This window comes from Tachypleus tridentatus, chromosome 3, assembly GCF_004210375.1.
Source record: "Tachypleus tridentatus isolate NWPU-2018 chromosome 3, ASM421037v1, whole genome shotgun sequence".
NCBI classification, from domain to species: domain Eukaryota; kingdom Metazoa; phylum Arthropoda; class Merostomata; order Xiphosura; family Limulidae; genus Tachypleus; species Tachypleus tridentatus.
Window position 1 is genome coordinate 715416 of NC_134827.1, and position 24025 is coordinate 739440.

Consider the following 24025-nt stretch of genomic DNA (forward strand, 5'->3'; position numbering starts at 1 on the left):
TATGACTAATAGATGTTTGCCCGGCAAGGCCAGGTGTGTTAAGGCGTTCGACTCGGAATCTGATGGTCGCGGGTTTGAACCTCCGTCACACCAAACATGCTCGCCCTTTCAGCCGTGGGGGGCGTTATAATGTGACGATCAATCCCACTATTCGTTGGTAAAAGAGTAGCCCAAGAGTGGGTGGTGATGACTAGGTGCCTTTCCTGTAGTTTTACACTGCTAAATTAGGGACGGCTATTAATAGGAATTTTATGCGTTATTTCATTTAACAAATTCAAGTAACACAAATAATATGTTTAATGTTGTTGCTGTTATTTTTAGATTAATTTTGGTAAGGTACTGTAAAATCCAGCTTTACCTTTCTAAAGTTTTACTAGTGTAATAACTTAAACAGAACTGGTGGCCTTACTATTGTTTTGTTAAACTTTGTTTTCCCTTCAGGAACTAGATGCTCCAAGACCAAACAGTGGTAAACTCAGTTATGATTTTTAAATTTTTTATTGTGTATTTTCGCACGTGTTTTGCACCTGTGATGGGCTACAATACAATTGGATTGATCGCCACACTGTAATATCCCTACGGCTGAAAGGGCAAGCATGTTTGGTATGAAGGGTATTCAAACCCGCGACCTTCAGATTACGAGTCGAGTGCCCTTACCACCTGGCCATGCCGGGGCCCCTAGCCATCTTCTGTTTTTATTTTGCGTGAGAGGAATCGCTGGCTTATTCAAAATTATTTATTCTTCGAGTTTTCTAATTACACACTGGAAACATCCATAAACTGTAGTAGATAGTGTATCAAGTACTTTATTCTTTCTTATCGATTCGAATGTTTTTCTTGCACCGAAAATTGGATAAAGTGTTCATTGAAGTATTTTGTACTTTTTATTTAAATGGCCAGGAACTGAAGTTATTTTAGTCGGTTGACGTTCACTGTGGTTTGATTCGCTGTAGGGAACACAGCTAAGATAGTACACCATGTGGTTTTGCGCTGAAACAAACCTTGTCTCAGCAGTATGTAACTTGGATAAGTGATCTTGAAGGTGATTAAAACAATCTTACAAAACCTCATTGAAACTTTATCACTTTGTTGTGTGTGGATTGTGCTACTGCTACTGTTATTGAAGGTTATAGTTTAGATGAACGTATCATCCTGTGGTTGTTACTACTGTTATTAAAGTTATAGTTTAGCTGAACTGACCATAGTGAGCTTTACACGCTACGTTTGATATGAAGTGTCATTTTCCAAAATGAACACCACGTGCTTTTTTCACGGGATACATTTTAACCTCAGCTTCGTATATTTTGGAATTAACGCTAATTAATTAGCTACTTCATTCTGAAGGTGACACGTCATAAGAAAGTTCACAATACATGCAACTTCACACTAAACATTTGTAGACCATGTTCGTCACCTCATTTCAATGATACATTATCGAACTTTAGAATATGGGGGGAGGGGAAGGAATTGTAGTAAACAACTCTAAAGTTTCGTAAAAATTAATATCGCCATCTGGATTAAATAATAATATTTGTTTTATATATAGGAGTCGAAGGAAATCAATAAATATTTTTGCCAGAGGATTATTATGAAAAGTACGTTATATTAAAACAATTTCAGAGTCTTACCATGTTATCACATTTGTCCAGTCATGCTCTTTCCGACAATCATACATCTTGACAACAATCCTACAACGTAATTCACATTGTAAGTGACTTTGTCGTGAGCTGTTATGTCCCGTACATATCACTCCTTCCTAGGTTTCTCGTAGATTATTTACTGTACAAGGACGCCAGTTTTCCAGAGACCGATTCAACAGTTCGATCACTAGTAAACTATATATGCTGTGTCCATTGAACTGACTGTTCTGTTTTCTTTTGCAATAGCATAGATACCTGTTTCGTTCTCCAGTTGTAGGTACGCGAGAAATTAACAATGTCAAAATGTAGTTATCATACACTTCATTCTAATTTACACTGCTTGTGGTTGTCACTTGGTTTCCAAATCCAAAATTATTTTAACGTAGCACACTCAACTCTTTCTACTATATATATATATATAAGTTCAGTTAATGATAAGAAAAGCCTTTCATTTTTTCAACAAGATCTACTAGTTACATAGTTTTATGAAACCAAAAGAGGCTTAACTTCACAAAAAGCAATGACTAATCAGAAATGATATTTTTAATTCATATATCTTATATTTCATTTTAAACACTGAGACGGAAGTGTGAAAGAGAAATAATCGATTTTTATCTCGCTAGTTTCAGAATCAGATTTGTTAATCTCAGCCTACACACACACGTATCATGTAATTATGTTTTCATAAAAAATACCACCTGGACCTATCTCACATTTATTTAACTACTTTCTCTAATACACATAAAGAAGGATAAATGGTCGGCGAACAAACATAAACTTTTAAAATACTTTTAAGGAAGTAAGTTACACGTGTCAGAAGGTAGCATGATTTATCTTTTTATCCACAGAGTTACCTTCTAAAACTCTTTGATATTAAGGTATAAATAAGGCTTCAACATTTTTCGTTCTAGAGCTCGCGACGCTGGTGGGTACACTTTGTAACAAGTGGAAATTTCGAGAGGCAAAAAGAAAACAGAGGAAATTTCAAGTGTAGTTCTTACGTTTGTTGAATGTGGCCGCATCAGAGCTCTTTCAGGTTAAAAGATGTTAAAGTATAGATGACAGAAACGGTAGAACAAATTATTAAGCACTAGTGTCGAGATTAGTTATTTATCTCGTGTAGACACTAAATTAAGAGGTAGACTTTCAAATGGAGTTCACTTCTAGACAGTAAAAAAAAATATGGGAACCAAATTGTATTATAAAGGAAACTAAACAATTATACATTTCTTAAAATTATAACGTATTGTTTATCTCTTTTTCGCTCTCTTGTACTTTGTAAGAAAACAATATTTTGGGTTCTGCTGTATATTGTAAAGGAACATTATTCTATCGGTATAAAATGTACATATACAGAAGTTGTGCTAATGTCTCTGCGTCTACAAATTACTGTATAGCTTACACCTCATATCTTACGCTTCTGTACATTCTGGGTCAATAAACGATCTCTACGACAGATGGCTGGTATCTGTTTGTATATTTGAATTTTGCGCAAAGTTACACGAGGGCTATCTGCGCTAGCCATCCCTAAGTTAGTAATGTAAGACTAGAGAGAAGGCAGCTAGTGATCACCAACCACTGCCACCACTGGGGTTACTTGTTTGCCAATGAATAATGGGATTGGCCGTAACATTATAACGCCCCTATGGCTGAAAGGGCGAGCATGTTTAGTGTGACGGGATTCGAACCCGCAACCCTTAGATTAAAATGTATTATAAGACGTAATGCAACGTTTATTTTATCTTCTAAAAAGAAAATGTAGTTTGTTTATACTTTCAGTTTCAGTGAGCGAAAATGACGGCAAGACTTGAATGTAAACAAACGTTGCTTTTATGTAATCGCAAACACATGAAAAATGAAAATAATGGGAAAAACTGTATTATTCGTCAGTGGAGATTCTGATCGATAATTCGCTTCGTTGTAAGATTTTTGTGTTGTCTATATACACTGCTGGACAAAATCTTAAGGCCAATGAACATAAAGAAAAAATATTCATTTTGCCTTGTTAGACTCAACCACTTATTTGAGTAGAGCTTCGAAAGACAAAAATAATAAATGGAAAATATAAATAAAAAACTGTTTTAGCATTTAATAGGGAAAATGTGAACACTATGAAATTAGCCTAAATACTAGCTGGTCAAAAGTTTAAGACCATACTGAAACGAAGCGTTAATCGGTAAACACGTAACGAAATTTAGTCATTTGTGTTCAAGCATTAGCGTTGTAAACATCTCTCACTGACATTTCCTGTGTTATATCAAGTAAAAACATGGCAAACGCTAAAACGTTGACAAAGTTTGAACGTGGCAGAATTGTCGAGCTACAAAAGCAAGGTCTCTCTCAACGTGCCATCGCTGGTGAGATTGTGCGTAGTAAAACTGCTGTTGCAAATTTCTCAAAAGACCCTGAGGTACACGGAATGATAATTTCAAGTGGTTGGTCAAGAAACATTCGCTGGCGTTGAGCAGGAGGATTCGACGGTTTGTCCGGCAAGACATTAGCCGATCGTCGAACGCAGAATTCAGCTCAAGAACAATAAGACGGTATCTACGAGAGAAAGGCTTTAAAAACCACGCCTCCTTTCACACCACGAAACAGCTTGGTTAAACTTTGCTGAGAAGCACCAAATATGGGACATAGAAAAGTGGAAGAAGGACAATGCTGCAATCCACAATGCCCGCAGGACAAAGGACTTTTTCATGGCGAATAACGTGCTTTTTTTGGACCATCCAGCGTGTTCGCCCGAACTGAATCCCATTGAAAATATTTGGGGGTGGATGGCAAGAGAAGTCTGTAGAAATGGACGTCAATTCCAAAAAGTGCATGATCTTCGTGAAACCATCTTCACCACTTGGAATAACATTCCAGCCAGTCTTCTGCAAACGCTTACATTGAATGTTTGAAGTTATTCGCAATAACGGTCGTGCAACTCACTACCGAGACCTCTTGTTGGCCAGATGTTAGTGTTACAAATAGTTAAACTTACCGCTGTCCCACCGGCGGATTTGAGAGTGAGAGAGCATAACAGAACATTGTTTCTTTACCTTGAGTGATATTGAGAGAGCATAACAGAACATTGTATCTTTACCTTGAGTGGTATTGAGAGAGCATAACAGAATATTGTTTCTTTACCTTGAGTGATATTTCTAAACACTTGTTTCAGACAGCTGGGAGGCCATGTTCCATTATTTTACCATTAATAAGTAACAGCCTAGTCAGGCGTGACATCTTGTGTTATTCATTCAGTAATGAAACAGTAATGAGTACCATTTTTAATAAATCAATTTATATGCTTGTGATTGTATGCAGATACAGTTGTTGGTAACTGATGGTTGAAATCCTGTTTATTCTATCATATAATTTTGAAATGCATTTTTGTATAAAGATATTGTATAAGTTGCTGAGGTATATAGCAAAAAAGGTTTCTCGTTTCTTTGGTGGTTAACGTAGAGAAACACAATAAACATTTATGTTGGCTGCACAGTATAAGTTTCACTACTCTACCATCGTTATTAAATTACTTTTCTTTGGAGAACAGAATCTCATCGATTAGTTATTTCTGAATTTTAGAAAACAAGATCATTTATTCAACTAACATTTTTGTTATATAATACATAAGATACTAATAACTTGTGTTATATTTGTTATTACTAATGTGTAAGATACTAACAATTTGTGTTATATTTGTTATTAGTAATGTGTAAGATACTAATAACTTGTGTTATATTTGTTATTAGTAATGTGTAAGATACTAACAATTTGTGTTATATTTGTTATTAGTAATGTGTAAGATGCTAACAATTTGTGTTATATTTGTTATTAGTAATGTGTAAGATACTAACAATTTGTGTTATATTTGTTATTAGTAATGTGTAAGACACTAACAATTTGTGTTATATTTGTTATTAGTAATGTGTAAGACACTAACAATTTGTGTTATATTTGTTATTAGTAATGTGTAAGATACTAACAATTTGTGTTATATTTGTTATTAGTAATGTGTAAGACACTAACAATTTGTGTTATATTTGTTAGTGGCATGGCCAAGCGTGTTAAGGCGTGCGACTCGTAATCTGAGGGTCGCGGGTTCGCATCCCCGTCACACCAAACATGCTCGCCCTTTCAGCCGTGGGGGCTGAATTATGTGACGGTCAATCCCACTATTCGTTGGTAAAAGAGTAGCTCAAGAGTTGGCGGTGGGTGGTGATGACTAGATGTCTTCCCACTAGTCTTACACTGCTAAATTAAGGACGGCTAGCACAGGTAGCCCTCGAGTAGCTTTGTGTGAGATTCAAAAACAAACAAACAAACAAATATTGTTAGTAGTAACGTGTAAGATACTAACAATTTGTGTTATATTTGTTATTAGTATTGCGTAAGATACTAACAATTTGTGTTTTATTTATTATTGGTAATGTGTAAGATTCTAACAATTTGTGTTATATTTGTTAGTAGTAATGTGTAAAATACTAACAGTTTGTGGTATATTTGTTATTAGTAATGTGTAAGATATTAACAACTTGTGTTATATATACTATTAGTAATGTGTAAGATACTAAAAACTCGTTATATTTGTTAAGCGGAAATGGATAAGAAAAACACGAAAGCTGAACGTAGAAAGTTTGTTGTTGGCATTAATTTTGGAAACACGATTGAGCCAACTGCTCCCCGTTTTGGTTTTTATACCACCTTTCACATTTGCTTTAACATCCACCACCTACTATATTTGTACTAACATCCAGTGTTTACTATCTTCGTACTAGCATCCACCATCTACTATATTTGTACTAACAGCTGCCATTTTATATTTATCACAATGCATATAATGGTAAACAACATTATAGTGTGAACAGTGGATTGTTTTATAATGACACTCGCGTTGAAACATAAATACAAAGTAGAAAAACTAAGTAATCCCTCTTCTTAACCGTGAAATTAACATATATGCGAATACATATATATATATTGTCTGGACTGTGTTTTGTTTGTGAAAATACTGAAATCTATAATACAAACTACCAAGTCAGCAGCTACCACAACCAGCTTACTTCATGGAAACGCCAGCATGCGAGTACGAACTAGTCAATTCCAAAATGCTGCTATATATATCTATTCCTTATCTTAGTGCAATGTCCAAAATGCTGTTATATATATCTATTCCTTATCTTAGTGCAATGTCCAAAATGCTGTTATATATATCTATTCCTTATCTTAGTGCAATGTCCAAAATGCTGCTATATATATCTATTCCTTATCTTAGTGCAATGTCCAAAATGCTGCTATATATATCTATTCCTTATCTTAGTGCAATGTTACATTATGCTTATTGTACTAATTTCCCACTTTATACACTGAGCTAAAAAAGAAACGTGACAAGAGGCATGTGATATACTGAGTGAGCCATAACGTAACTCTCCAGAATAATGAAAAACGAAACTACGCGAAAACATACTACTAAACCTTTGTTTATAAGGAAACAATGTATGTATGATAATTAAATCAATGTAGCTTTACAAATGCTCATATTATTAAACTTGACCTTGTGAATACCCCCACATGAACCATAACGTTATTAAAATATTCACTCGGGGCTTCACCATGCTTCCATCTTCTATATGAGCGACAGAAGGGAAAACTTTAGAACTCATAATTTTGCCTATATTTCAACGTTTATTACAGCAGTATATATATATATATATACATGTAGAGAGAGAGTTAACTGATAATGCATTACGTAATCAAATGTTTTCATGTTAGAGTGGCGTAATGAGTCAATACCCTTTTATTTTCTATTCGATTCGAGTCTGGTTTCACGTAGATAAGTGAGGTCAAACTCCGTGTTAAAATCCAAGTTTTTTTACATGTTTCATAGCTTAATCTATCCGATGATATTTATGTTAACTTCCTGCCTTTTTTTTAAACTGTGTATAATGTGAGATGTCAGTGAAAACCAAAAATGATACCAAAACACGTGTTAATTTAAAAATACCGTCAGGTGTTGGGTTAAAGGACTAGAACTAAATATATAGTAACTTTACGGCTTGTTTTATATAGCAAGTGTTATACAGGGAAAGTACTAGCCACTTGTAATTAATATTTTTCTATCTAACGATTCTCGGGCACAAGCCTCGTTTTCAAAGTCTGCGAAAGCGGTTGTAGCGAAATCGTTTATCGATTCATAACAAATTAATTTCACCTTGTGTTACTCCTTGTAAACGTTTTATTACCTTCAGTTGAACATTTTAAAAAGTTATCGACCGTGTATATGTTTAATTCACAAGTACAGTTGCCTTTAATAATAGAGAACGAAATGCTTTCCTTTCACTAGTTTCATACACACGCATCTTACAAAGGCTTCAATTATTAAATCATCGCATGTGCTTTGTAGGCGTATGTCGCACATTAAGAATGTCACGTGAGTAGTCAACCCCTTCAAAGACAGTGTTATTAAATCTCCAAATATGGATGTATTGCTGTTATACAAGATAGGCGGACGCATTTATTGTAACTTTCCTAAGCATATAGTGGTTTGGGTTTGAATTTCGTGTAAAGCCACACAAAGGCTATCTGCTAACTGTCTCTAACAGTGAACGACTAGAGGGAATACCGCCAATTCTTGGGCTACTCTTTTACCAACAGCAAATAGTGAGAACGACAGAGCCGCGAACAGTGAGAGAAAGAAATTAATGGAAAAATTAATAATTTTTCCACCATTTTCAGGGGTGAGCTATATGTGGTTTTTGAAACATGACGTTTTATTCTTAATTAAACTCCCTGAAACGCATTTTAAATATCAAGCTCGCGCAAACAGGCACGTGCACAGAATGAACATTTCGTGTTTTGTCGTTTCCATCATTTTCTTACATTTAAAGTTGTAAAAGTATCTGAAGCGATGTATGTAATTCACTTAGATATAACCTGTGTTTTAACTGAGTATAACTGTGTAACCGAAATACATTAAGTATATGTATTAAAAATTACAAACAGATAACATTTGCACACCTTTACTACCTGACTGTTTCTTTATCAGGTAAACAACATGTGATCAGCTTCATAATGATAAAGTTTAATTAATTTATATTGATTCTCTCTCAACTATCTTATGTAGGGGAGTTGTCAACTCATGTCGTGTTAGTATCAGCTCTCTGACATGTGAACGTCATCTGCAGTTTTTACGTATTTACTACCATCATTGCGGAAATCCATAATCGTAAGAAGGTCATTTTATATGGGTACACTCACCAGTCGTAATATGTGGACAACAAGATTTTCAACTGGCTGACACGTTTACCAGTCGATGACTCATGATTACTGCTTGCCAATTTTCTGAAAGTCAAAACTCATTTTTTCCTTAGGTGATTCGTCACAAACGCAGCTACATCAACCCTGTTTATTGGATTATTACAACTTTAATAACTGTTTAAGAAAGATTAACGTATAAGAGAACAGTTATAATATTGTAATAGAAACACAAACTTCACTCCTGGAGTGAACTCCAACATTATTTTTTTCTGTTGTATTTTTGTTTTAGTAAATTGAACGCGGTACAACTAGGACTATTTTCTGGTACTGAAACGCCTTTAGTTTGTTTCTTTGACAATGCTTGGTGCACGTGGTTCAACTCAAGAGCTGTAATCTAGTATCACGTGATAAAGGTGTTTGTGTTTTCTCATAACAAAGCCACATCGGACTATCTGTTAAGCCCACTGAGGGGGAATCGAACCCCTGATTTTAGGGTTGTAAATCCATAGACTTACAGCTGTACTATTGGGGATCCGTGACAAAGGGCAACTGTTTATATACCACATGGCTTACTTGTGTGCAGCTTGAAGTATCAAAAAAACTACAAATAGAGCAAATTGTTTTATACATTTTGTATTTCATTATTTGTATTTCATAACTTCATAAAAATCTGAGCCATTATTTCTATGAATTGTAACTAATTTTAAAATGTTGCTGTTTTATGTTTGTTTTAGCGCAAAGCCACACATGCTGTGTCTACTGCAGGGACTCGAATCCCACCCAGATACATGCGTTTTTTAGTCCATAAACTTACCACAGACTCAACAGGAGACACCTTTAAAGTAACGTATGACTATTAACTTTAAAGAATAAAGAAGCATATTCCTTTTTTAAACTATTAGTAATAAGATATAAGCAATAGTGTAGTTTTTATCTATATGTTTTACGTGGTTTACTTTTTTTGTTACCATTATGATTGTTTATTTTTGTTTTTAAATTCCGCGCTAGCCGTCACTAATTTAGCAGTGTAATACTAGAGGAAAGGCAGCGAGTTATCACCACCCACCGCCAACTCTTAGGCTACTATTTTATCAACGAATAGTGGGATTAACCGTCACGTTATATCGCGCCCACGACTGAAATGGCGAGCATGTTTGGTGCGACGGGGATTCGAATCTTAACAAATATCGAACGCCTTAACCCACCTGGCCAAGCAGGGCTTGTTATCACTATGAATACCAAGAGTATTAGCGGTTAGCGTAGGCTACTTATTAGCGCCTCTGTTTATGGGTATGACGATCCATGGTTCGCATTCTGTTGCCACAAAATTTTGAGTTCGCATTCCACAGTTTTAGATCGTGGTGCAAAAGTGACGACAAATTCCACCATTCGATTAGAATGACACAAGAGTTGGCGGTAGACGCTGTTGATTAGCAGCGTACCCTCTAGTGTGTCAGATTAAAAAATTTGGAAAGCTAGCTCAGATAAACCTGGCGCGAATATCCAAACACAAAATCATGTCAACAGTTTATCGTGCACCCACAATTTGAGAACAGATTCATAGAGTCAGACATGTGATGTGTCACAGTTCTGATACCCCTCTAGTGGCACAGCGGTATGTCTACGGGCGTACAACGCTAGAATTCGAGTTTCGATACACGTGGTGGGCAGAGTACAGATAGTCCATTTTATAGCTTTGTGCTTAATTACAAAGAGGAAACAAAGAAACAAAAACAGTTTTGACTCCTTGAAGTCCCCCCGCTGGTACAGCGGTAAGTCTCCGGATTTACAACACTAAAATCAGGCGTTCGATTCCCCTCGGTGGACTCAGCAGATAGTCCGATGTGTCTTTGCTGTAAGAAAACACACACACACTGTGAAACTAACATAAATTACCACTTTTAGAAATATTGTTCAGGTTTTCTTTTTTTTTTAAGTACACCTGTGTGCCATATTTTCTCTGATATTAATATATCTTTAGGTGTAACCGTCCACAAAAACCTGCAACTCCCGTGAAAGACAGATGGAAGAATTCGGCTGTAAGATCGTTTTGGTGGGGGACAGTCGTTGTGGAAAGACTGCTCTTATCCATCGGTTTACTAGAGATAACTTCCTAGAGGTAAGACGATTTAATAAAACATTGTTGCAACATATTTAATCAAAGTATACTTTGGGATTATTTCTCTCAATGTCTGTAATATACTCTCATAAAGTTTCTTTGGAAGTAACTTTTGATTTGTCAAGATTCGATCTATCAAATCCAGATATATTCAGTTGGATTGAGTTCGAGATTCTGTGATGGTCATTGCATTGAAGGTTGAGATCGGGACTCTGTGAGGATCATTGCATTGAGGATTCAAATCGGGATTCTGTGAGAGTCATTGCATTGAAGGTTGAGATCGGGACTCTGTGAGGTTCATTGCATTGAGGGTTGAAATCGTGACCCTGTGAGAGTCATTGCACTGAGGGTTGAGATCGGGACTCTGTGAGGGTCATTGCATTGAGGGTTGAGATCGAGATTCTGTGAGGGTCATTGCATCGTTTGAATGATTCCAGCAGCTTCTTTCTTAGCTAAGTCATTTCTACATAGGTTGGATGAGTGTTTGTGATCAGTATATTCTTGGTAGTAGATCCTTCACCAATAATACACAAACCACTGGGTATACCATCCTTCACCAATAATACACAAACCACTGGGTATACCATGAGGGATCGGGATCTGATCGTACTTATACTGGTCCATCATTCCATCTATTTTTCTATCCCATCTCCTGTTGACTCAACAGAACAACGCTTCCAAACCATCACACTGCTTCCCCTATGCTTCATAGTAGGACATGAGATAAATATCTTTCACCCTTCTTTCGCCGGACGTACAACCTACGCTTTGAACCAAATATTTTAAACTTTAACTCATTCATCCATAGCAACCCTTTTCCAGTCTTCAACAGTCCAGTTTTTTTGTTTTTTTTACTTTATAACAAATATCAGTCTGTTGATAGTAATTGGAGATCAAAGTAAATGTGTGTTTTTCTTAACTGCTACACGACCAAATGTTCAATTCTGATTTGGACTTCTTGATACTGTAGATCTGGACACTTTTATACCATTTGGTATATGATCGTTTATCTCATGCTTGAGATCAGTGGTAGTCTTCCTTCTGTCCCAAAGGCTGAATAAATAAATATACTTAACATTAGAGTCATTAAATTTAGATGTTTTGCCTCTTCCTTATCATAGTTGCATATTTACCTGTCTCAGTCTCACGATCTAGGAGGTACTTGACAGAGTTTGAAAAGTAATACAAGCCTTCAGCAATTTGTTAGAAAGTCCATCCAGCGTCACGTTAAGATTTTATGTGAACTGTTTGCTCTATTGAAAATTCTCTGTGCTTTTCGGGTCGTGACATGATAATGAAACGTTATATATAGTTTTAAACACTGTTTTTGTGAAGGATTATTTGTGGAGTGATACTGAAACGATTTCATTTAGCATATAACAGTACCCTTCGCTGGCTCCTAGTTAGCTTCTTTCCATATAGTCAAGACACTGCAAGGGTACCATGACAGTTATTTGAGATCTTAAATTTGATCAATATATTTATTCAAGCAGGACCCTTGTGACATTCCCTTGGTACAAGTATATGGTAATTCTAAAGGATGATAGGTATTCTCACCCTGGTTCACTCTATTGTCAACACGAAGCAGTGAAGCATTACCATAATGTTGAAATTTGCATTCTATAATTACATGGAAGAATTAGCCCCATAAAATGGAAAGAATGACAAAATATTCTCTTATTCTAATCCTCTTGCACAGTACTGTAAATGTGTGAAAAGAAACCTCTGTTCAAATATGTCAATTAACACTAAAGAAGTGTGTAGTATAAATAGGGAAAAAAATATTAGCTATGTTTACTTAAAGGTTAGAATGATTTACGAAGATGAGTTGGAAAAACATAATATAACGTTTATCAAAAAGAATATTTAGCCGATTGTTGAAAAGACAAGATATTTTTAACTGAAATATTATGTTACAGTTTTTTTTGCGGAATTATTGTTTAATAAGTTACTGCACTGATATTAAAGTTTCCTTTCAGGTTTCTTTACCAACTTTCCTGTGACCTTAGTTTCTATAAAAAGTTCTTTCTGGACTTCATTACAACTTTCCTCTGATTTTACTAACTTCTTTACCAACTTTCCTGTGACCTTAGTTTCTATAAAATTTATTTTTAGACTTCATTACAACTTTCCTGTGACCTTAGTTTCTGTAACACTTCTTTCTAGACTTCATTACAACTTTCCTCTGATTTTATGAACTTCTTTACCAACTGTGCTCTTATCCTATTGATCATAAAATTCTATCTGAAATCCTTTATCAACTGTACTCTTATCCTATTCATTATAAAACTTCTTTATCAACTGTACTGTGATATTGTTCACCAAAAATATCTTTTCAGGCTTATTTACTAACTTCCTGTGCCTTTATTTACAACTCATATATTTATTTTTGGTTTCCAGCTCTAACTGTAGTTATCTGGGAAAGCAAACTTTTTCATGTAGCTTACAGCAAAATATCAAGTTTTGTTGCAAATTAATAGAGATATTTCTCTCTAATATACATACACTTCCTTTTACATTTCAATGACGTAACTGTATTTCGAACCAACTCTTTCATCATTTTGATATGAATCATCATTAAAACGCTTGGACTTTCACCAAACATGAAACTTTCGTATGTTTAAAACATGAAGCACCGTAGAGGAAAAGCATCTACACGGTGCACGTTCACTCCTTAATGTATATCTTTAACCGCAACGCACTACAAGTAACCATTGTTACAACTTATGATTGCTTCTCAACTTCTCCCACAAAAGTATAGAACAAAAATGAAAAGATAAAGAACGGTATTGTTTGCTTTATAGATAGAGACATCTGAATCTAGTGAAATAAAAACAAGAGTCGTTATACCTGATTTGTTTTCGACATCTTAATACCGGTTATATTTTAAAATCATTAATCGAATATTTGTTTATTACATGAATATTTTCATAGTTTTCTGACATTAAGTCATTTCGAAATGACTAAATATACGTTTTCTTTAAAATAGACATATTTTTTTATACTGAGATACCTTGGTTTCTCAGCAAAACCACTGTTTTTCTTAACTTTGTTTTCTTATAAAAGTTTCATGAAATTATAGACAATATAAGTTCATATATAATATGTAAGTATATAAACTCGTTTTATTACAAACAACTGTTATGAAAATGTATACTTCTACTATTGAATAGCAAGAGAAGTTAAGATCTTTCTGTTTTTCTTGAAGACAAAAGGAGTTGAGCAAAAAATCTTTCGTTTTGCGATTAGAGACGATAGATCAATATGTGAAGTGGACGCCCATGTCTACACTTTATTAAGCTACTACTAACTGAATTCTGATAATAGAGGAAGACCTCGAAGCCACTATCATTGCTGCCTGCAGGAAATAGAACAATAAATTGTGTTGGTCAATCACTGAAACGATATTAAACGTGTTGACATTATGGGAAATATACCTCGGGAATGTGGGTTCACATAATCCAACAGTAATCCTCAGTTTGATTTTAACACATATGAAAGTGACCTGTAGGGCTGTGTTTTCGGGTTTGCGGATTCCACGAAAAATCGATATATGGTCAAAGCAGTGTTGACTTCCTATGTAATGGTGAACGAATCATTTTTGATTCCAAGAAGGCGTTAATAGAATTCTTATTGTAGAATTTAATTGGATCGCTTCTAAGATATATCGTGGTGATAGAAGATGACGTTCCTCAGTAGATCGGTGTTGTTTGTGTCACCAAACATTCATTATGGTGAAATCTAACACTTATTTATTTCGAGGTCATATAACATTTTATTTGTTGAGAGAAAATCTAAAGAAACCTAACATATTTTCCATTAAAAACTTCAAAAACGTAATTTTAGTGAAATACTTTTCAACGACAACAAAAAAGTGTAAAATAAATTCATAAATAATCTATACATTGGCTATTTAAATTCACAATGAATTACATCTTTTTTATACGATTTCAGCCTTTTTTATCGAAAGTAAAAGAAATCTTTCAAAAACTTGGCCTTTCAAAATAATTCTAGAAATGTTTCATTTTTTTAACCTGTTTACCTTGGAAATTAATCTTGAGAGTAAATACATAATATACATTTATTTTTTTTTCTAAATATTGTGATCTCATGACGTAAATGATTAGAAACATCCGGGACGTAAACAGTTAGGAGCACGCATTAGACACCGTACCACGTTGCATGCAACCGTGTCTGCCTTGTATTGCAGAAGCTCTCCTCACCTGGCAGTTCCCACACCTCCACACATTAAGGCTCCTTCGTTGTAACAAGTTAAACTACGTCTGCGTACTTTATTAATCACCATACGGAACAGATACACTCACAACAAACTTGAAGGTGGGTGAGCGGCAAGTTCACGGACTCACTACGTTAAGATCCGTGGTTCGATTCCCTGCGGTTAACAGTGTGCGTATAGCCTATCGTAGAAGTTTGTATTAAAAGAAAAATACGGCACACATTATGGAATAGTTCAAATGTTTACATTGAAATTGAAACTTTATTCACTTATAGATAATTAAGGCCCAGCTCGACCAGGCGATTATGGCGCTCGACTCGTAATCCGAGGGTCGCGAGTTCGAATCCCTCTCACACCAAACATACTTACTCTTTCAGCCGTGAGGGTGTTATAATGTGACAGTCAATACTAATATTGGTTGGTAAAAAGAGAAGAGTAGCCCAAGAGTTGGCGGTGGGTGGTGATGAATAGCTGCCTTCCCTCTAGTCTTACACTGCTAAATTAGGGACGACTAGCTTAGATAGCCCTCGTGTAGCTTCTACGCGAAATTCAAAAACAAACAAGCAAACAAAATAGATAATTAAATACAATTATTATTTATTTTATACAGGTATCTTCATCAAACTCTGAGCGGAGTTTCAGACAAAAACAAGTCAAGCAACTAGAGTATTGGTAAATAAAAATCTACTTTATTGATTTTAAGTGATATAGGAGGACATCTAGAAGTCTTTGAGCGTGAGTAATGAAGATAAATGTTGAACAAGAATGTTTATTGCAGGCGCAACTCAATGCATAAGAGATGATTGTTAGGTTAACTGACACCACATAAAAGAAACGTTTATTTTACGCCGGAAATATTCGCTCTGATAAACAGCATCATAAGATAGAAACGTTAATCGTAAAATAGAGACGGTTGTTCAAGTAAACAGCGCCTTATGAGGGAGATTGTTGTTCCAAAAAGGCGTGTATTACGTAGCAACTGTTTGTTCAAATAAGCACATTAAAAATTAACATGGAATAATTAAATGCATAAGCGAAACATGTTCCTTAAAAGAGGAAAAAAAGTATTCTAACCCATTACTTCAGTTAACAACTAAATATGAGGTCTTATTTATCACTCAGTTCACCACTTGTCACTTGCCTAACCCGGTTTCGGAAAATTCTACCCCTCATCAACAATAGTCTTGGACAAAGACAGATAAAGGAAGAAACCTAACTAAGTCAGTGGTAAGTGGTGAATTGAGTATTAGACTGGACTCTGTATTTTTCTATATTACAGTGTCTTAGACAGCCAGTTCGCTGAATACTTGGGATTAATAAACAAGTTGCATCACTGCTTCATAGTCTTTAAATCCGATACAAATAAAATGGTGAGTAGCAAAGAACCAGAAACAGTATACACGTTATTTTATGTCAGTGAAAAACTGATCAGAAAATTAATATTAATTTCTAAATATAGAGAACTAGATAACGAAGCTTTGTCGTTATTTTGCCCTGAATCAAATCTGATTTATCATCTCGATAAAGCAAATTTAGTACTGTAAAGCAAAGTGAATATTATAAGATTTAGCTTGAGTGAACATAGGGTCATTCCTGCTGTTCTGTTAAACATATTGTATATTTCATGTATGAGTCTATTTCGAATTAAATGAAGAAACAAGTGTTCTAGTTATTAACTTGGCGTATTTGTATTTTTCTATCTTTTCGGCCAAACATATTGACAAATAGTGCTACTGAAATATATTCTATTGTAAACATTAAATAATCTGTTTCTGTAACAAGCTGAGTCTCTGATTGGATAATAATCAACACACGCTTTCTCACCTACAAACAAGCAAAATGTCACTTCTTACCCAACCATTGTTAGTTAAATACATATTTTTAAGTATTGCTAGTAAATTGTATTTGTGTGTGTATATTGTTTCTGGCATTATATGTCTTTATGTTTAAAGCGAACAAAGCGTCAACTGTAAATGTAACTGCATCGCTTTACATATTAGAATGTTTACTCCGTAACTGTCAGTGTCATGATGTCTGTTCACTTAGAGCTTGTACTTCGGTAGCAAAGCATGATTGCAACTGTGTGTCTCGTTGCAGTTGTATACTCCAACTGGATTCGAACGCTACACCACAAGTTACGAGGTTGGAGATTATATAATACATTTCACAGTCTGGGACACATCAGGTAAGTAAGTTAATTATTTGTCACGCCTTTGTCTGTGTTGAGATTTGACATATGAATCTGTCGTACTTAAAAACAAAGGTATCTTAAATTACTAGAAGGAGAAATTTAAGAGATATAAAAGTATTTGATTGTCAATTTGTATGCATTTAACGGAAGTTTGTTGGTATTGTAAGCTGTGCCACACCTTTTCGGTTAAGCGAGCTCCACCTTCCTATATTGAGACTCAAACCTAGCTTAAAATGACCACAACAAAGTGCTTGGAAAGCACTAAGTAATTTAAAAATTACATAACTATAGAGTCAGATATAAACAATAATCTTACTTGTATATATAGTAGCAAGTTAATTAGGAAATATTTCTCGCCATTAATTCCAGATTAAATTTAATGTTCTTTATAATATTTTATTGAAATCTCATTGTTGTAGTTCCTGGAGAACCACAGGGGTTCACAGAGCGTCAATGTATTTATAGTAAAGCTAATAAGACTATCCGTCCCTAATTTTAAATTGAAACCAAGGAGGTAGTAGCTAGTGCGACTACATATTTGTAACCAAACCTAGCGGGTGTATTGAATATTTTTTATTTAAAGTTTACTGATTAACATTCAGAGATATTTTCAAAGTTGTGTGTATGTTGTGAAGTGATCATTTTATGTATGCAATTTGCTAACACCGGTATCCTGAAAAAACCTTACAATCTAAATTGGAATACATACCTCCACAATCTTTAACAAATTGTAAAGATGCAAAAAATTCGGTAAGCTAAGTTTTAATTTTTCTTTTCTATGCCAAAGAAAATTTTGTTTTTTGTTTGTTTTTGAATTTTGCGCAAAGCTACACGAGGGATACCTGCGTTAACCGTCCCTAATTTTGCAGCGTGAGACCAGAGAGAAAGCATCTGGTCATCATCAACCACCGTCAACTCTTGGGCTACTCTTTTACCAATAGAGAGTGGGATTGACTGCACATTATAACGCCTCTACAGTTGAAAGAGCGATTATGTTTGGTGTGACGGGGATTCGAACCCGCGACTCACGATTTTGTCCACCTTTTTGAACCGAATAATGGGACTCACTGTTCCTTTTATAACGCGCCTATAGCTTAATGTTTGGAGCGTGATCAGTGGCATCACATCTCAATCATCAGACACTCAGGCACGTTAATTACTTATCACTAGTCCACAAAACAATAGCAGTAAAATGTTGGGACACGGCCTTTGAAAAAAACAAATAAACCGTTTGAGGTTTACATACACACACATAATAAAAAAGTGCAAATATTTTTAGATAATTTATATTAATGCCACGACTAATTATAATGAAAATAATATTTTAAGAAAATAAATTTTAATTAATTAATTGCATGAAGGTTTTACCCTTTATAAGGCATTACTCACAGTTCACTTATATGGTGTCTCTAGATATGTGAAAACTGATTTATTATGTACTTTCATACAATACATTTATGACTGGTAAATATTTAATAACTGCATTCTTCTGAAATAAATGATACACTATCTAACAGCTGCCGTTTAATATAATAAACTAAAATTTCTTATTGTAGTTGCTGTTTTACGTAATTAACTTTACTTTATATGCAGTACCAGTAGTTGATTTCCACAATTAACCCCAGCTTTTATACAGTACTAGCTGTTTTTCACAATTAACTCCACTCTCTGTACAGTAGTAGTAATTTTTTTCAAAATTAACTCCAATTTCTATACAGTACTAGTAGTTGTTTTTCATAATTAACTCCAAATTCTATACAGTACTAGTAGTTGTTTTTCATAATTAACTCCAAATTCTATACAGTACTAGTAGTTGTTTTTCATAGTTAACTCCACTTCCTATACAGTACCAATAGTTGTTTTTCATAATTAACTCCACCTTCTATACAGTATTAGTAGTTGTTTTTCATAATTAACTCCAAATTCTATACAGTACTAGTAGTTGTTTTTCATAGTTAACTCCACTTTCTGTAAAGTACTAGTAGTTGTTTTTCATAATTAACTCCAAATTCTATACAGTACTAGTAGTTGTTTTTCATAATTAACTCCACTTTCTATACAGTACTAGTAGTTGTTTTTCATAATTAACTCCAAATTCTATACAGTACTAGTAGTTGTTTTTCATAGTTAACTCCACTTCCTATACAGTACCAATAGTTGTTTTTCATAATTAACTCCACCTTCTATACAGTATTAGTAGTTGTTTTTCATAATTAACTCCAAATTCTATACAGTACTAGTAGTTGTTTTCATAGTTAACTCCACTTTCTGTAAAGTACTAGTAGTTGTTTTTCATAATTAACTCCAAATTCTATACAGTACTAGTAGTTGTTTTTCATAGTTAACTCCAAATTCTATACAGTACTAGTAGTTGTTTTTCATAATTAACTCCAAATTCTATACAGTACTAGTAGTTGTTTTTCATAATTAACTCCAAATTCTATACAGTACTAGTAGTTGTTTTTCATAGTTAACTCCACTTCCTATACAGTACCAATAGTTGTTTTTCATAATTAACTCCACCTTCTATACACTATTAGTAGTTGTTTTTCACAATTAACTCCACTTTCTATACAGTACTAGTAGTTGTTTTTCATAGTTAACTCCACTTTCTGTAAAGTACTAGTAGTTGTTTTTCACAATTAACTCCACCTTCTATACAGTACTAGTAGTTGTTTTTCATAATTAACTCCACTTTCTATACAGTACTAGTTGCTTTTCATAATTAAGTCTATTTTATATATATATAACAGTAGTTGTTTTTCGTAGTTATCTTTTATTTTTATAGGATGTCATGGTATTTAAAAACATGATTAGATTAATATACATATATTTAAAACCGTCCGTACTCCGTACACACAAAACTGAGGACAACAGAGGCAACTGTACGATTCATAAATATTTCGTTTAATACCACTGGATTCTTCATTAGAGATATCTTCATCTTTTATATTTTTTAGCCGGTTCTCTACATCAAAGAGCGTTAGTTTAGTACCTCGGTGAATGTATATGATTGATTATCGTTTCATCAAGTCGAAAATAAAATCAGCAACAACATTTTATTAAAGGGAACAAAGTAAAAAAAATCACAAGCGATGTAGGAGAAACGAATTAAATGCTCAACGCTTACATTAAAGAAAAGCAAGTATCTTTATTAATATGCGCAATGTTCACTGAACATTCGGTCGATAAACTCGGTGTTTTTCAATAATGAAGCACGTGAAAAGTAAGTATATCCTCAGGAATGATAATAAGTAAATATATCCTCTGAGTATATCCTCAGAAATTACGATAACAATTTGGATGGCAACTAGTTTCTTCTTGCGTCGTGTGGACATGCTCATAAAACTCGGAAAATTAAACAACAAGCAAAGAAAACACGAGGGCTGCGGTTGGTTGAACATAGAAGCTCAACCACGATTCCTCATTGTATCCATAATCTTTTACGTAATCGATTCAGTAAAACCATCGATAACTGGATTAAACTGTTTCTGTTATGTTCCAATAAAAGCACAAAAAGCATATACCACTCTATTTTTTTCTTTTTTTGCCCCCCAGCGGTACGTCTGCGGACTTACAACGCTAAAAACCGGGTTTCGACACCCGTGATGGGCAGAGCACAGATAGCCCATTGTGTAGCTTTGTGCTTAATTCAAAACAACTTCTTTTTTTCTTAATTGTTTGAAGAAACAGATTTTTTTTAATCTCACGCAAAGCTACATGAGGACTATCTGCGCTAGCCGTCCCTAATTTAGTAGTGTAAGACTAGAGGGAAGGCAGCTAGTCATCATCACCCACCGCCAACTCTTGAGCTACTCTTTTACTAACGAATAGTAGGATTGACCGTTATAACGCCCCCATGGCTGAAAGGGCGAGCATGTGTGGTGTGACTGGGACTCGAATCCACGGCCCTCAGATTACGAGTCGAGTGTACTAACCACCTGACCATTTCGGGCCTTATTACTTCTGGGAGAAAAACACAAAATTAGAGATTTTATACAATTCGTAAAACTTTGCTTTTACACAGTTTTAAAAACCCTTTACTGCAAAGAACGGTGATGTGAAATTACGGCCGGAGTTTTCAAGTTATGACTTATACGTCAAGGTAGCCCTAAATCGACTTCTGAGTGACAAGGTATAAAGCGACTAGATTCTGTACTGTATCTCTCTCGATTGATTAGAATGTGAAACTCCATTCGAGCAGGATGTGAAGCAACTCGGTGTTTAATATTTATTTGAACCTTCATATCTAATAATGTAGCAGAAACAAAATAAATATGGTTGTTGCTATGACTATAAATAAATTATAACTACTTTTCTGGTTCGAAACATTCATTTACATTTTCATAATTTTTGTTTGTTTCTCTAAATGGAAAACTGTACAGGCGAGGATTACTTTTAAAATATTATTAGTATTATTAGCTACATAGATCAAAATAACAAAAACATAATTCATAAAGTAATTAATCGAGTATGCCAAATGGCTAGGAAAGCTCCGTGTCATGAATCATTATATAAGAAATCCAAAACCTGTAATGAACTGATTATTAACGAAACTTACGTAGAAACTGCTCAGTATTGAACATGTGACAATGTTGGACGAGAGGTCATCTCTGTCCAGAGTCTGTTAAACTAAACTGATTTAATGGTCACTGCTTTCAAGAGATAGTCGCATTGTTGAATAAAATATTGTTCATTAGAGTACAAAACAGTGGTAAACGTATGTCGCCAGTTCTCGGTACTATTTTATATGTCGTAATACTTTCTCGCAGTCTCACGCATCGTATTCGGCTTTTGTTTTTATTTGGGATTTTCACGTAAGACTATACAAGTGATATGTGTTATCTCTAACTTTGAGCTGAATGACTAGATGAAAGCCAGCTAATCAACAGCAACTACCACCAGTTTCTGAGATACACTTATTGCCTGAATTGACATTGAATTCTTCAAACTGCGGAAGGTCTTTTTTACGCCAATGATTCCCGAACCACAAACCCTCGAATTTGCCATGTTGGCACTTTAACCACAGGGCCACCTTTATGGCTTCATTAACCGTCACGTAAATAAACATCAAGTGCTATATACTGAGCTCACAGCGTTATATTCTGAGTCCCTTGCTGGATTAGCTTTACTGAGTTTACTGAGCTACTGTGGTAAGTAAGATCTGAGGCTCTATTACCCACTGTGAACATAGTACAGACAGATAAATGTGTGGACGTGCACTAAAAAAGTATTTCAAGTATCAAAACATAGCTTTCCTATTATCATGGGACTTGATCTTATTGACTGTGCAGTCAAAAGATCTGTCAGTACAGAACCTAACTTTAATATCATTTCATTTTCTTATGAACTGAATTTATCCAAACAGCTTACAGAGTAATGATACTCAACACAATAAAACCCACCATCATTAAAGGATTGAAAATTATAACTAAATATTTACCCTTCTATGTTTACTGCGAGTTTGTCAAACTTCGAAAACTTAGATAATTTTATAATTTTAATTTGGATAATTTTAGTTGCTGAATAGATGTAATTATTAATTTGTAAATCATTGTATTAGTTAATTTGGCATTCCAGTTTCTTTGGTTTAAATGAATTAGTATATTTTTGACAAAAAAAAAATTGCTTTTAGCTGATGAGATATTGAAATGACAAATTCCAATTTGTTGTGAATATACTGGTGTTAATTGTATTACTTTTCGCTGCCTTTATTACTAACATTTTTATGTATCATAGATTAAAAAGTCTGGAGTTTTAAATATGACTAGGTTTTATTTTTCACGTGTTTAGTTACATGTTTCTGGTAAAGCACAGCACATTCCACAAAGGCACATAAAGGCTTAGTAAATTAATTTCCGTTGTACTGCTCAAAGTACATTCCTAATTAATTTTTATGCTCCTAAAACTATTTTTGTTCTAATGAACTCAAAACTAATTAGACAAGACGTCTATATATTTTTTTTGTTTCTGTAGCCACCTTCTCACGCCTAACGTATAATATATGACTCTGTTGTGGCCATTGATATTCTTGTTTTAATTAAGATCCTAATTTTGCAGGGGGCGCGACTAATTTGTTTGCTAAAATAGCAAAGGAAATTCACGATTAACATATTATCATAAAGTTATATTTATATTGAATGATAAAGTTTGGAGAATATGAACAGAGCAATAAGAATCTCATTTTATATACGATATTTCGCTGGATTTTAGTAGCAATATTATGACTTAAGGAGGATATACAGTCGTTATTCGTTTAAAAATGGGCTTAAAGACGCACATTCATTGTACAAGTTTTAATTTTAGGTCATTGAATCTATGAAGGGCTTGTCCCAGTTGCAATAAGGCCCGGAGGTTAGTGCACTCGACTCGTAATCTGGGGTCTTGGGTTTGAATCCCCGGCGTTATATGTTTCGAGCAATCCCACTATTCGTTAGTAAAAGAATAGCCCAAGAGTTGGCGGTGGGTGTTGATTACTAGATACGTTTCCTCTAGTCTTACAATGCTAAATTAGGGACGGCTAGCGCAGATAGCCCTCGTGTAACTTTGCGCAAAATTCAAAACAAAACAAACCAGTTGCAATAAAATTTGAATGT

At 34.5% G+C, this 24025-nt stretch overlaps 1 protein-coding gene across 3 annotated transcripts in view; it reads left to right on the forward strand.

Moving 5' to 3' along the window:
* LOC143246179 (ras-like GTP-binding protein rhoA) overlaps nucleotides 1-24025 on the forward strand; it is an 88938-nt gene that overhangs the window by 52626 nt on the left and 12287 nt on the right. For 2 of the 3 annotated variants that reach the window (XM_076492392.1, XM_076492390.1), the window contains exons 2-3: nucleotides 10864-11001; nucleotides 17336-17423. In XM_076492392.1, the coding sequence (XP_076348507.1) occupies nucleotides 10906-11001; nucleotides 17336-17423 (184 nt within the window). In that variant the 5' untranslated portion in view covers nucleotides 10864-10905. Of the gene's footprint in view, nucleotides 1-9616; nucleotides 9725-10863; nucleotides 11002-17335; nucleotides 17424-24025 lie in introns of all 3 variants that reach the window. The other variant, XM_076492391.1, reaches the window with a different exon arrangement.